We start from the raw sequence: 14,550 nt of genomic DNA on the forward strand, positions 1-14,550 counted from the left end.
ACTCTGATCGCCTGTTCGTTTAACTTCGCCATTTGTTTTTACACAGTTCAAAGAACAGCTTCTCAAACTCTCCCACACAATAGTGGGAAACCATGCAGCCTTTTGGGAGATATCTCATCCCACTTTTATATCCCCTGTGGCGAACCATAATAAACACGAATAGGGGTCTGTTTGAATCAAGTTGAGACAAAACTCAAACCAGGTTTCCTAACATTTATAAACACCCACACCCCATTCTCTGTTGTCTTCAAAGGTGCCGTCTAGCCCTTCTGTGGCGGTCCAGGTCCTTATTGAATGTCTGGGCCTAGGCTCTTGTCTGATAGGGAACAATGGAGTGCAGCAATAATCCAGAGCTCTGTGACATTGTTTCTGTTGCAGACCCTCATCTTAGTTCATGTGTAGTGCGTTCTGGCTTGAAATTGCAGCGAAGCATTACATACGTGCATAACAGTGAAGAGGAACCTTCGTGTAATTCAGTGTTTGGTGTACTGAAAAAGTGTATGGAAGTGCTTCATAGGTACAAGCCCTGTAACTTCAGCATATTCTGCTACTTCAGTGCCTACTACTGCCCCACATGCCTCATAGCATGACAAGGCCAATGCTGAGTAACGACTAAAGACAACAAGTACCTTGTTCCACAGGCAAACCATCTTTCCACAATATTGACTATTGTACCCTCCCTCCTTTTCCCACCCTATTGAGGATATCATAAGAGACACATTCAACACGCCCCAATATGACCATCCTATAACATAACCACATGGGCTCACAAAATCAAATCAAAGGCAAAGTCCAAAAAAGTAAAAGGTGATGGCATGTCCCATAAATGACTTGTGGTATTATATGGGAGATGCAATCACCCTTACTTTAACTACATGACTTGGCCCAGATGAGCACCCCATTCCATAGTTTTAATACCACCTGCACATTAAAATAAAATAGGCATTTCTTTATTATATTACTCTTTAATATAGGCTTTAGAATCTTATATATAAACATTTTCTGTCAGCAGTGGATGTAAGGTCCATCCCTGTGGTGTTTTAGGCCTGTGGGACATGATAGTAGCACCACTTCTTGGTTGCACAGCTGGACTGGGCCAATCCAGCACCTGGTGCAATAACAGGGCTGTTGGAAAAGGGGCCCCAACTTATCCCTTGAACCACAGCTCCTCAAGGCCCATGGGGCAGGAATGTGGCCGCCCGACGATCAAACAAATACAACATGTACTACAGCACAACACACAGAACACTCCTCTAGCCTCAGGAAAACACCTGCCAAGTAGAAAACAAAGAAAGGGGAAGTACTGCAAGTCGTATTTATGTAAAACATGTACACTGTGTACAAAACATTAAGAACGCATGCTCTTTCCATGACAGACTGACCAGGTGAATGATAGGATCTCTTATTGATGTCACTTGACAAATCCACTTCAAATCAGTGTAGATGAAGGGGAGGAGACAGGTAAAAAAAAATATTTTTAAGCCTTGAGACATGGATTGTGTGTGCCAGAGGGTGAATGGGCTAGAGAAAAGATTGAAGTATCTTTGAACAGGGTATGGTAGTATGTGCCAGGCGCACCGGTTTGCGTCAAGAACTGCAACGCTGCTGGGTTTTTCAGTTTCCCTTTTATCAAGATTGGTCCACTACCCAAAGGACATCCAGCCAGCCAACTTGACACAACTGTGGGAAGCATTGGCGTCAACATCGGCCAGCAATGTTAGGAAGGTGTTAATGTTTTGTACACATTGTATATCGATCGAGATCATTGTGCATACACGTTTAAAATGGGCATTGATGGCAGACATTAAAATACAGCAGTTCACCAGAGGACATATTAACCAAGACTAAAAATGGATCATTAAAGTACATAGTCATTATAGTACAACAACATTTGTGTCAGTTTAGTATTTATCATTTGAAAACTATAAAAACAGTTAAATGAATGGAAACCTCCCACTGGAGAGTATCATTTCAAATATTAAAAAAGGCAGAACATAACTAAACAGACCAAGACAAATGGAAGCTGAAAATAGGTCACGTACCAGTTACAACAGAAAATAAAATCTCTCTACTACCATCAAACCTATCAGCACCCATAAAAATGCCCACATGAAATGTGTAACCAATCATAACTGTGTGTGTTCAAATCCTCCCTGTACCCCAACATTGTTCCCCTAAACTCTGGTGTAACAAAATGCCACCTTTAATTTCATAGGGAACGCAGTGAAACAGGCAAGTGTCAGTTGGGTATAGAGGGCAAGAGTCTTACAGTTCCTCAGTGTTTGGACAGTGCTTTACAGTTTTCAAAACAGGTTAGTGTCAAGCTACTTCTCTGCAATTGACCTAGTGGGGAGAGGGCCAGGTGGCTCTTTCAAGGGAGAGGCCCCACAAGGTACAGTTTATACAGGAACATTGTTATTGAATGATCACAAAGACAACCATTCACTCACTTAATGCTTTATAGAACAAACAATACCAATGTTGCCTCAATGTCTGCTCTCCCTTTTCATTCCCTGTTTATAGAACCAATCAATCCCTTTCTCCTACAATCTTTTTAGCACCTACTTCACTTTCTCTGAACACTGCAAACATAAGACCCCCCTCTTTATCCAATCACTCCCTTTCTTTGATGAAAATAGTGAAGCACTGGAAGGCACACCCAGAAAACTGCAACTAGAAGTAGGCTAATGGAAAATAGGCAGCAAGGTATTACAACTGCTATATCATGTTTCATGGTTTTGTGTCAACATGGGGAATAGCCGTGCTTATATTACAGTTAACCTTTTGGAACGCTATTAAAGCATAACATTAAGTGTAGTTATGTTTTAAAGTTGATGCATGTAGTTGGTTCCACTGTAATCCCTGTCCAGTTCTGCTGGAAACTTTAAAATCTCAAATTTGATATATACATATTTAAGTACAGAAAAAGCTTAAGTCTCAAAAAATGACATACAAATATCAGGAGGAGAATGATTCCTGTCCGTGTGCTTCTAAAAAGGCAAGTAAAAACCTATCGACCTCCACCAATAAATAAATACAGAACCAACAAGATAACAGGTTAATGATGCATGATGTGATACTCTCCCAGCGCCTAAACCAGAAACTGGCAAACATACAAATTGACCGACTGTTAAGCTTGGTAGGGGCAGAATATTATCGATATGCGTTAGACCAGCAGGCCCCAACAGAATAGACACACTGCTGTGAGCTATTGATCTATGAGAACAGAGGTGACCGCCATGTGTCAGTATGATGCATAAAATAGAAGGCACTATGGTAGATTCCTGTTTAGTAGAACAGAACAATTTGATTACAAGAGGAAATATGCTTAGAAACCCATGCTAAAATACAGATGTTTGCTATAGAATTCAACAAAATAGTTCTGCATATTAGTTGTAACAAATGCCTTTGTGTCCCTGTGCTTATAAGGCCTTAAAGATGTCGATCCTACACATATGATTTTTACCTCTAAGTTACAGATAGTGAGATGTACATTCTAGTCCACTCAATAGACTATGTAATAAAATCAATCACAAATGCATCTAAAACATCTTTCAAAGCAATGAGCAACACTCATTTGTGCAGTTTGGAGCCTTAGCTAGGCCCAAATACAATGAACCAAATCTCTTCGGCTGTGTGCAGTAAACAAGTTCAGAGCTTAAACCTTCAACCTAAATCACACATCCAAATATGGAGCCCCTTCACCTCAAATACTTTGTCAAGGAAGGAGAACAATTACTGCAAGAGTACTGCTCATACGAGGGTGATATTCTTATGCTTTAGATTATTAAATCGGTGATAGTATAAAAGTGCAGGTAACTGCCAAAATAATGGAAACACTTGAGTAAATGAGGGAAACAAAGTGTACTGAATGCAGATGCTTCCACAGGTGCACTTCCTGAGTTAATTAAGCAGGTAACAGCCCATCATGCTTTCTTAGGGTGATGTATTAAAACGCTGGGCAGATCATTATTTTGGCTACGCCCCCATAGGATGACAATGCCCCTATCCACAGGGCACGAGTGGTCACTGAATGTTTTGAGCACAAAAACGATGTAAGCCATATGCCATCTCAGTAACCAGATCTCAACTCAATTCAACACTTATGGGAAATCCTGGAGGAAAACACACAATTATGGAATTTCTCATGGAAGAATGGTGTCGCATCCCTCCAAGACTTCCAGACACTTGTACATTAAAGCTGTGGTGGCCCAACACCCTCTTAAGACAATATATGTTGGTGTTTTCCTTTATTTTGACAGTTACCTGTATTTCAGCAGAATCCCTCATTGGTTTCTGGAAGCATTTCAAGTGGGACTGTTAAGGACTGAATAAAAAAGGTTTACACCTTAAACATTCAAAGATTCTATAAAAAAACAACCTGATTCACCTAAGAGACAGGGGTTTAAAAAATCTGTTAGCATAGACTACAGCAATACACCTGCCATGTGTTGATGATGCCTTTCACTTATTGACAGGACAGCAGGCAGTGAGACAGCTGTCTAGTGCCAAGGATGGTCAACAAAACAGCTTTTAGATGGTGACATTGGAATTATAAAATCCCTGGCACTTAAGTGAAATCAGAGTGCTTTCTGAATGCATAAGCGTTTGGCAAGATGCCAGCAGTATGACTTCTGTAGAGTCAAACGTAAGACTTTGTTAGCCCAAAAATGTGCTTCCCAGGGTATTGCATTATTTTGGTTTGAAGGGTCCGAGTGAGTCTCTGTCGAAAGGTCAGTGGCCTGTGTGTGGACCCTTTGCAGGTTGCTCCTCCTTCAGGAAGGGGGTAAACGAGGAACGCACAGTGCGGCCCTGCAGCGACTGCTGCACACGGAAGTTGTTGACCATGCTCTTCTGCACCTCCTCCTCTGCTGAGGTGAAGAGAAGGCTCCGAAACACAGCCAGCTGAGGAAGAGACAGGACAGGGAGAGAATGTGTTATGCAGACATGGAACAGCCGAGTGAAGTCACTAAAGTGTAGTCCACCAGTAGTTCTAACATTCCTTCCCTTTCACCACACACATGCACACGCTCTCACTTACACACTAACCTGGTCATGGCTGACTTCGATGTGCTGCTTCATGATAATCCAAGTCACTGCTTCGGTCAGAGGAGGCGTGGTCAGTGACCCTGCATACGTCCAGTAATCATCAATGTTAGTGGGCAGTAGGCAGGCTGGGTCGAACCTAGTGAACTCAACAACACTGTCCTAAGGAGCAAAAAGGGGAAGAGGAAAGGGTTACATGGTGCTGCCAACCGTGTCATAAGTTATAATAACAATTATTATTGCCATTTCCCAACCACAACCTTAATGTGTGATGTATTGTTGTCTCTACCTTCTTGACCTTTGTGCTGTTGACTGTGCCCAATGTTTGTACCATGTTTTGTGCTGCTACCATGCTGTGTTGTCATGTGTTGCTGCCTTGCTATGTTGTCGTCTGAGGTCTCTCTTTATGTAGTGTCTCTTGTGATGTGTGTTTTGTCCTATATTTATTTATTTTAATCCCAGTCCCCCGTCCCTGCAGGAGGCCTTTTGGTAGGCCGTCATTGTAAATAAGAATTTGTTCTTAACTGACTTGCCTAGTTAAAAAGGTTGAGGGGGAAAAAAATGTAATTTGACTCATGGCCACTAGACGGCAGATAAAGTTGACAGTCTCCCCATCTCAGATCATACAGTAAGTTCCTTTGCAGTAATACTTCTGGAAGGTAACAAAGGGGGGGGGGGGCGGCTCTAAATAATGCTAATTTACCCATTCTCCTATTTGTTTAAAATGCAGTGGTAAATATGAAACGTACACCCCCAACTCGGTCATGGTTTAAACCATTTATTTCTGTGGCAGTGTTGTCCATCCAGTAGGCTGGTGCTGAATTTCAGCTTCAGCTGAGCTCCTTTCAGCATAAATGCCTTTTCATTTGTTTCCCATGCAGACTTGATAAAAATAGCCTGTGTCTTTCTTCCAATGCATTAGATTTAGCCATTGATTTATCATTGTTTGCTTTTGTCAGTCAGCTGTTTAAAGCACTCATTGCTGTTTTTTAGGTGTGCGCAGGTACCAGTGTTCACCCTGCCAACCGTGGCCAGAAGTACCAGACCATTTTTTCCCCCTATCAATATTGGTTTTCTTTACTTGATCACCTGATGGTCGACAATATCACTAGACAACTAGCCTACAGCTAGACACCAATGCGCATCCAATCCATCCAACAAGTTTACCTTAATGACAGTAGTTGACTTTCGGTTAGAAGCATTCGGTTTTGCAATGGCATAGGCCTACATTACTTTGGATGTGTGCCCATGAGAACCGTTTTCACTGCCAAACAACATAATGAAATGTTACACTTAGTGGACTTTCACAATCCCCAAGATCCATTATTTGTACAGGGTTTAAGTTCAATATTCTAATTAAATTGTTAAATACTTAATAAATGACAACTGTCAAATGTCATTAACATAAGGAAAGAAAGGTACTGTTTTATGTCCCATTATCTGTGAAGACTCCAAACATTAACTCATGACTTATGGACAATTCATGAACTAGGGTGTAAAACATGTTTGGAATCAACTGTATTATATTGAGTGTAAGCTACCTATTCTGTGTGTGTTCATGTGTTTGAAATTGCCTTGGATGAGGGGGTAGGCTACCGGCAGTGGTGTAGCCCTAGTGAAGGATAAACGTAAGTAAATCTTGTTTACCCACCTTACATTATTTTTTATTTTTTAATGCATTGAAAGCGTTACTTTTTTCATTTTGAACACTACATCACTGACTACTGGTAGGCCTATTTGAAATTCATGCTAATACACATTGTAGGCTAGTCTAGTAAGTTCACCATGTGTGTTAGGGTGACCATCCCGTTTTCCCCAGGACAGTTTCAGCCCCATTTCAAGTGTCCCAACTTTTCAGGCTACAAAAAATATCAATTTGTCAGTAAGACGCATCAATTAATGTAAGAATAATCAATGGCAATCGCTGAATGACATTAGGAACAATTTTGGTGCTTTGTAACAAATCTATTAAGTCAAACAGCGCAAGTATACATGCAGTTTGGATGCTGGAATTATTTTGGAGTGGACCAACATGCCTACTTTGAAGTAATTTGTTTGACAATCAGATAAATATGACTGGTTGTGTTCATGCCACATTAAAAGGTCATTTATGTTTTACAATTTAAAATTACGTCTATTATCAGGCCGATAGATTTGATAGAGAATCCCCCGAATAGCCCGGTGTAATTCACACTCCAATAGCCACACAAATGTCATGTGTGCCCCACCGGAGAGAGGCTTATCTAGAACACCAACCTGAGTCTGACAGCACTGACTACTTATGTTCTTAAGCTTTGGGCGACCTTCTCAGAAACTCAGCGACATAACACCTGCTTGAAACGTTCTCTCTGAAACCTTGGTAACAAAATCACCTGCATGGTTTAAGTGGTCAATCATTGAACTTACCTTGTGTCTGACAGCAGGTAGGACATCTACTAGTTTCTGCAGTCCCTCGTGTCTCTTCCCTATCTGAGGAGGAAAATAATCGGTGTCTGAGCACTGAGTCCTTTGTCAGGCATGTGCTGTGTGTTTACATTCACTGCATGGGGTGTTTACATTTCAATGTCAGTAAATATTGAAATGGTTTGTATATGACGTGTACAATTGAAGTCGGAAGTTTACATAAACCTTAGCCAAATACATTTAAACTCAGTTTTTCACAATTCATGACATTTAATCCTAGTAAAAATTCCCTGTCTTAGGTCAGTTAGGATCACCACTTTATTTTAAGAATGTGAAATGTCAAAATAATAGTAGTGATTTATTTCAGCTTTTATTTCTTTCATCACATTCCCAGTGGGTCAGAAGTTTACATACACTCAATTAGTGTTTAGTAGCATTGCCTTTAAATTGTTTAACTTGGGTCAAACGTTTTGGGTAGCCTTCCACAAGCTTCCCACAATAAGTAGGTTGAATTTTGGCCCATTCCTCCTAACAGAGCTGGTGTAACTGAGTCAGGTTTGTAGGCCTCCTTGCTCGCACACGCTTCAGTTCTGCCCACACATTTTCATTAGGATTGAGGTCAGGGCTTTGTGATAGCCACTCCAATAACTTGACTTTGTTGTCCTCAAGCCATTTTGCCACAACTTTGGAAGTATGCTTGAGGTCATTGTCCATTTGGAAGACCCATTTGCGACCAAGCTTTAACTTCCTGACTGTCTTGAAACGTTGCTTCAATATATCCACATAATTTTCCTCCCTCATGATGCCATCTATTTTGTGAAGTGCACCAGTCCCTCCTGCAGCAAAGCACCCCCACAACATGATGCTACCAACCCCGTGCTTCACGGTTGGGATGGTGTTCTTCGGCTTGCAAGCATCCCCCTTTTTCCTCCAAACATAACAATGGTCATTATGGCTAAACAGTTCTATTTTTGTTTCATCAGACCAGAGGACATTTCTCCAAAAAGTACGATCTTTGTCCCCATGTGAAGTTGCAAACCGTAGTCTGGCTTTTTTAATGGCGGTTTTGGAGCAGTGGCTTCTTCCTTGATGAGCGGCCTTTCAGGTTATGTCGATATAGGACTTGTTTTACTGTGGATATAGATACTTTTGTACCGGTTTCCTCCAGCATCTTAACAAGGTCCTTTGCTGCTGTTCTGGGATTGATTTGCACTTTTCGCACCAAAGTACGTTCATCTCTAGGAGACAGAACACATCTCCTTCCTGAGCGGTATGACGGCTGCGTGGTCCCATGCTGTTTATACTTGCGTACTATTGTTTGTACAGATGAACATGGTACCTTCAGCCGTTTGGAAATTGCTCCCAAGGATGAACCAGACTTGTGGAGGTCTACAATTTTTTTTCCTGAAGTCTTGGCTGATTTCTTTTGATTTTCCATGATGTCAAGCAAAGAGGCACTGAGTTTGAAGGTAGGCCTTGAAATACATCCACAGGTACACCTCCAATTGACTCAAATTATGTCAATTAGCCTATCAGAAGCTTCTAAAGCCATGACATCATTTTCTGGAATTTTCCAAGCTGTTTAAAGGCATAGTCAACTTAGTGTATGTAAACTTATGACCCACTGGAATTGTGATACAGTGAATTATAAGTGAAATAATCTGTCTGTAAACAATTGTTGGAAAAATTACTTGTGTCATGCACAAAGTAGATATCCTAACCGACTTGTCAAAACTATAGTTTGTTAACAAGAAATTTGTGGAGTGGTTGGAAAATGAGTTTTAATGACTGTAACCTAAGTGTATGTAAACTTCTGACTTCAACTGTATATGGTCAAGTATGTATGACAGTGGTGGTGGGTTGCATATGGTAGGGATGCATCGCTATGTTAACAATAAGCAATAAGTTACCTTGAGGAAAACCCCGATAACAGCCAGTCCATTCTCCTCCATCACCGCCTCCTCAAACCGGCTGTACTTATCAGAGTTCCAGTGGACCATGTGGAGCTATTAACAGAAAAGGCGACGCATACATTAATTAGAACGTATTTATCCACACACCAAGAGAATTAAAATGCAATGTGTCACAGATTATATTTGCTGCTGGATAATTATGAATCTTTAATATCATTCTCAAGATAAACGGTCACCTTTGTGGTAGAACAATCAATTATCAAAACTAACAACAAATTATCAGATTCTGAATGAAAATCCGCCCCAAAATCCTCCATCCTGAACAGACGGGTCACATGCAGCTGCTCTTTGTTTTACTCCATCTGAGTGTCCAACTCTACCCATACGCACAACACAGATCCCTATTCACCCTGGGATCTGGGGAGATTTCTATAAAGAACAATACAACCCAATATGTAAACTGAGAAGGATCCATTATCTCTGTTACCCACTGGTGTGCTCCTATTAGGCACAGAGAGTGAGTTGTGTGCTGTAATCGTAACTTGAGCCTTTGTACACATACTGCACCTGGGGAGTGTTGAGAACCCTGACTTGGTCAGATTCTCACAGCCACTAACACCAGCTTGGCATGGCACCCTCCCCCAGACATACTCTCTCTATTGCATAAGTATGCTTTAGGTGGGTGGAACAATATGAAAATAGATCACACATTAAAAGGTGGGCCTTAAGGATAGAACAGAATGCATTCTGCTTCTATACGTAGAGGTTTCCAACAGCACAATCCCCCTGTCACAGAAAATGCATGCCAATGTCATCATGGATTGGCTAGGGCATCAGCATTGACTTGATGACTAAGCAGTCCCTACTATCTACTGTTCCATGCCACAGTCTCCTGAAGACTATGACTCTTAGACTTGACATGTTAGGAGGTTCTTACTATAGCATAGCTAGAGTCATTCAACAAAGTTAACAGAGAGTGTCTGTATTTAAATGTTAAGTAAGAGGATGTGGAGTAGCTACTTCAGCAGGGAAGAGGCGGCGGTCCACTGTGTGCTCAGAGCCCCATGCGTTGCTCTCCCCCCAATGGAAGTGGAACTGACACAGCCGGAAGTTATCCTCCAGAGGACCCCCTTTAAGTGCTAAGAGAGAGAGAGAGCGAGAAATCGACGAGAAGAAATCGACCACTCATCAATGTTGTGTTAGAGACACATACAATAATGAGAAGAAACCGTAACTAATACACACAACAGCTGTGGCGAATTATAAACATGATTATATAAACATACTTGTTAAAACAAATGTATCCTCTTCTCACACAAACACACATTAAAAGCAGAACTAAGAATTAAATTATAGAATAATTAGCCTACTGTATTCTTGGCATAAATATTTATGTAAAGTCTAGCGGTTAATAAAATATACATTTCTGAAATAATATTGGATTGAAAATTAGACTGTCTAAACAATAAGTTAAGACCATGATGTTGAGAAATAAGCCAAGGGCAGGGATACCTAAATGTAAATCAAAGTCAAGTTCCACGTGGCAGGCATTGCAGTTTTAAATCAGGAGGTCACGCGGCAGAACAGAAACTGCTTACTGGATTTGTCGGTGGTGTCATCGTACTCAACCAGGAATGAGTACCCGTTGTTCCATATCTGTGAACATGTCCTGGGGTCGTAATCCGGGGTCAGCGGCTTGAGATGCGGATCAAAGACACTCTTGCGCACCCGAATATCGATAGGAGATTGTCTGTTGCCCCCAGGAGCAACAAGTGGTCCCTGCCACATCGGATGCACTGGAGTCAAAGCATGAGAGAGGGGATTTAAATCTAGTCTGATATTAAATGTAAAACGACAGCTTGTCTTTAGTAAATCACATTAGGTCCTATTGCTTAGCCTACTATAACAAATGCTGACACTTACTTTTCATAGTGTACTCTCCAGCTTCCTGCATTCTTAAATTGGCAATAATAGTCCAATTCCCAAATAACATAAGATCAAATGTCTCAAAGTAGACAAGCAATTGTGAAAACTTAGTGAGACCAGTAGTCTAAGCCTCCTCCGTTGATTCCGTTTAAGAAATTAGAAAAGCAGGAGGAAAAAGAGACACTTCCTTCACTAACTCCTATTGAAAGGAAATGACAGAATAAGTCAAATGTGGGTAGGCTACAGAAACAGACTCGCGGAATGTATTGGCAGCCCACCAGGTCTACTCCGCAGCAGGAAAGGGAGACACTAGTTCAGCTCTGAATGGAATGTTTCGTAGATATACATCTTCTGGCGTTAAAATAAATCTACTATGACTTCCTGGTTTTGCCATTGGGCTGCAAAACAATAACTGCCTATGATGCAATTTACATCAGTCACTGACCGCTCTGCCAATGGGACTGTGAATGCTTAACCTATATCTGTACAAAGGTCATTTGGAAAAGGTATTTATTGGAAAAATGTATTAATTATCCATTTTGCTACTGTACCTGAAAAAAAAGGCCTATCCTTACTAGCATTTTCTAAATTCAAACGAACCACCTACAACTGAACACAGACCTATTAGAAGATATGTTTGACCGAATCGAGGACGAAGATAGTGTCGCCAAGTTAAGGTTGATCGAAAATTCTCTGTGCTACGCCAAACAGTAGCTATCCTGCAATGACTAATAGATCACATTACTCGTTACTTCATGAATATCCAGCAGATTGTAAGTATGTGGACGGGTGTGTTGCTGACAGGTGTATAAAAATCGAGTACACAGCCATGCAATCGCCATAGACAAACATTGTGTAAAACTTGCCGCCATTGGATTCTGGAGCAGTGGAAACACTTTCTCTGGCGTAATGAGTCATGCTTCACCATCTGGCAGTCCGACAGACAAATCTGGGTTTGGTGAATGCCAAGAGAACACTACTTGCTCCAATGCATAGTGCCAACTGTAAAGTTTGGTGGAGGAGGAATAATGGTCTGGTGCTGTTTTTCATGGTTCGGGCTAGGCCCCTTCATTCCAGTTAAGTGAAATCTTAACGCTACAATATACAATGACATTCTAGATGATTCTGTGCTTCCAACTTTGTGGCAATAGTTTAGGGAAGGCCTTTTCCTGTTTCAGCATGACAATGCCCCACTGCACAAAGCGAGGTCCATACAGAAATGGTTTGTCGAGATCGGTGTGGAAGAATCCCAGCGAACACCTTTGTTAATGCTTGTTTACGGAAGACAGAGGCGACCACCTGTGCTAAGCGTAACTGGGAAGGTGTAGCAGAAGTGTAGTTCATCAGCTGGATGCACACACAGCCATATGGATCTGTGCAAATCTGCTACATTAAGTGAATATATATATATTTTTATATTATTTCTCGCTTATACAGTATGAAAGAAATTCCATATGTTTCAAAAACCGTATTGCAAGCGATGATTGATGGTTCTAAACATTAAAACAGAGCGCTGGGATTTAAGTTCACATGTTCCCACCGGTATGCGGTGCTTATATCTGAGAACCCTTGGAATAATGCATAATGCCTTGGGTTCTGGAGAGAAAAGTCAGGCCTTATGAATGTCTTGAATAAAGACAGACCATAAACAAACATGCAGTGTAAAATAGGCCAAGTTAAAAAATAAAATACAAAAGATAAACATAAATTGTGATCACAGTTACGATCAAATTGACATGTGTATGTGCACACCATAGTTAATCAAAACCAGTACCCGGACAGAAGTTTATAATTCCCCCTGAAAATGTGACGCCAATTCACTCATGCAGAAATCCAGTCCTTGGTTTCCATGTATTCTTTGTGCACCCGTTGCGATGAAAACAACGCCATTAATTAACCCTTTAGTAATGTAGACATTGTGGATGTCGATTAAAACTTTACAACGCAGCCATTTATGTTACTGCTGCTTGAGCGATTGAAACAGTATTATTTCTCGTGTAATCTCAGCGGCCAGCTGGACTGACCATTAATGCCACTGTTCTAGTCTTATGAAATGAAGAGCAAGCAGCTAGCGAATTCAACTGCAACTAATGATATTTCAACTGTAATATGATGAAAGCTACCGTACTTTTAAAGTTTCGACACTTACACGCTGAAAGCACATATTTGCTTGAACATGCAGTGAGGTTGCATCTTCTCACAGGTATCAACCGTTGACCTTTAGTTTGCTTGATGATATGTCTTTGCAGATGCCGGGCAAGTGGGTTTACGATCGATGAGAGAGCCACCATGACCGCGGTTCTTCGAATAGGCTACTCGAAGTTTGCGAGTCAAAATGAGCTGTTGTGTTATCTTTTCAGGTAAGGCAAAATGTCAAATGAATTAAAACTGCTCCCGTTTCCTGAGTCGTTCAGTTTCATATGTTTTCAATCAGAAACAACAACGGGAGTTGCGTTATGGCACCTCTTCTTCCACACTGTGACAGTGACAATTTCGGATGGCTGCCGGCTGGCTCTCTCCACGCTATCGCTTGATTGGTCTGGAAAATAGACAAGCTTTCACACGATTGAAACATTCACATAAATTCCAAACGTTTTCACTTGACCTGTTGATGCGTGCTTACTTTAACACCGCGGCTATTTATATTGGCTACCTACTGCTATCGCACGCTCCGAATCAATGAAGGTGAAATATTGTTTGCGAAGCGATAATGTGGTTCCAAAAGGAAGAGATCGTTGAGTGGGGCTCGTGTAAAGCTTTCGACCAATCGGCTTTATCCTCTGAGAGGCGTTTCAAACAACATGCGCTAGATCTAGACCCGTGACATAGATATTTGGTGTACTTTTTGCTTAGTTTTGTTTACATGTCTGTGTAGTTCTTGTCATATGTCATAACAGCACGATTAATCTGAGCCTCATGATCTTCAATACAATACATGGTCAAATGTGCAGTGCTTTCTCTATAACAAAAACTCACTTATTGACTGTGTCGTTTCCAATTGTGGATGAACACACATGCATCTTTACAAACAGCTCAAGTGTTCTATTCTGATTTAATGTAAATTATTGGATGAGGTTATTTTGAATAACATGGAAGTCTTGCAAATGTTGTACAAACATGGGACTGAGAATATGTTCAGCTAAAGCTCCTTAGGAATGTCATGTTTATTGTAAACATGCTTATGTTATGGCTTTTCTTGTGTACTCCAATTACTGACAGGGCTGAGATGACTCTTTTGGACTATAATCCCTACGCACACCTT

At 41.0% G+C, this 14,550-nt stretch overlaps 1 protein-coding gene across 3 annotated transcripts; it reads right to left on the bottom strand.

The window, feature by feature from the left end:
- Positions 1-1,606: 1,606 nt before the first annotated feature.
- LOC139539771 (carbonic anhydrase 5B, mitochondrial-like) lies at positions 1,607-14,034 on the bottom strand. Of its 3 annotated transcripts, none has more exons than XM_071343049.1 (7): positions 13,438-14,034; positions 10,961-11,158; positions 10,383-10,501; positions 9,360-9,455; positions 7,453-7,515; positions 5,050-5,208; positions 1,607-4,905 (listed from the first exon to the last, which is right to left on the bottom strand). In XM_071343049.1, exons 1-7 carry the CDS (start codon positions 13,577-13,579, stop codon positions 4,735-4,737), a joined length of 948 nt encoding a protein of 315 aa, XP_071199150.1. In that variant the 5' UTR covers positions 13,580-14,034; the 3' UTR covers positions 1,607-4,734. The 3 variants fall into 3 exon arrangements, with proteins under 3 accessions (XP_071199150.1, XP_071199152.1, XP_071199153.1); XM_071343051.1 differs by lacking the exon at positions 13,438-14,034 and adding an exon at positions 11,286-11,491 and having other exon boundaries at positions 2,442-4,905; XM_071343052.1 differs by lacking the exon at positions 10,961-11,158 and having other exon boundaries at positions 4,589-4,905; positions 13,438-13,717.
- Positions 14,035-14,550: the final 516 nt, after the last annotated feature.

The sequence above is a fragment of the Salvelinus alpinus genome, chromosome 15 (assembly GCF_045679555.1).
Source record: "Salvelinus alpinus chromosome 15, SLU_Salpinus.1, whole genome shotgun sequence".
Classification (NCBI taxonomy): domain Eukaryota; kingdom Metazoa; phylum Chordata; class Actinopteri; order Salmoniformes; family Salmonidae; genus Salvelinus; species Salvelinus alpinus.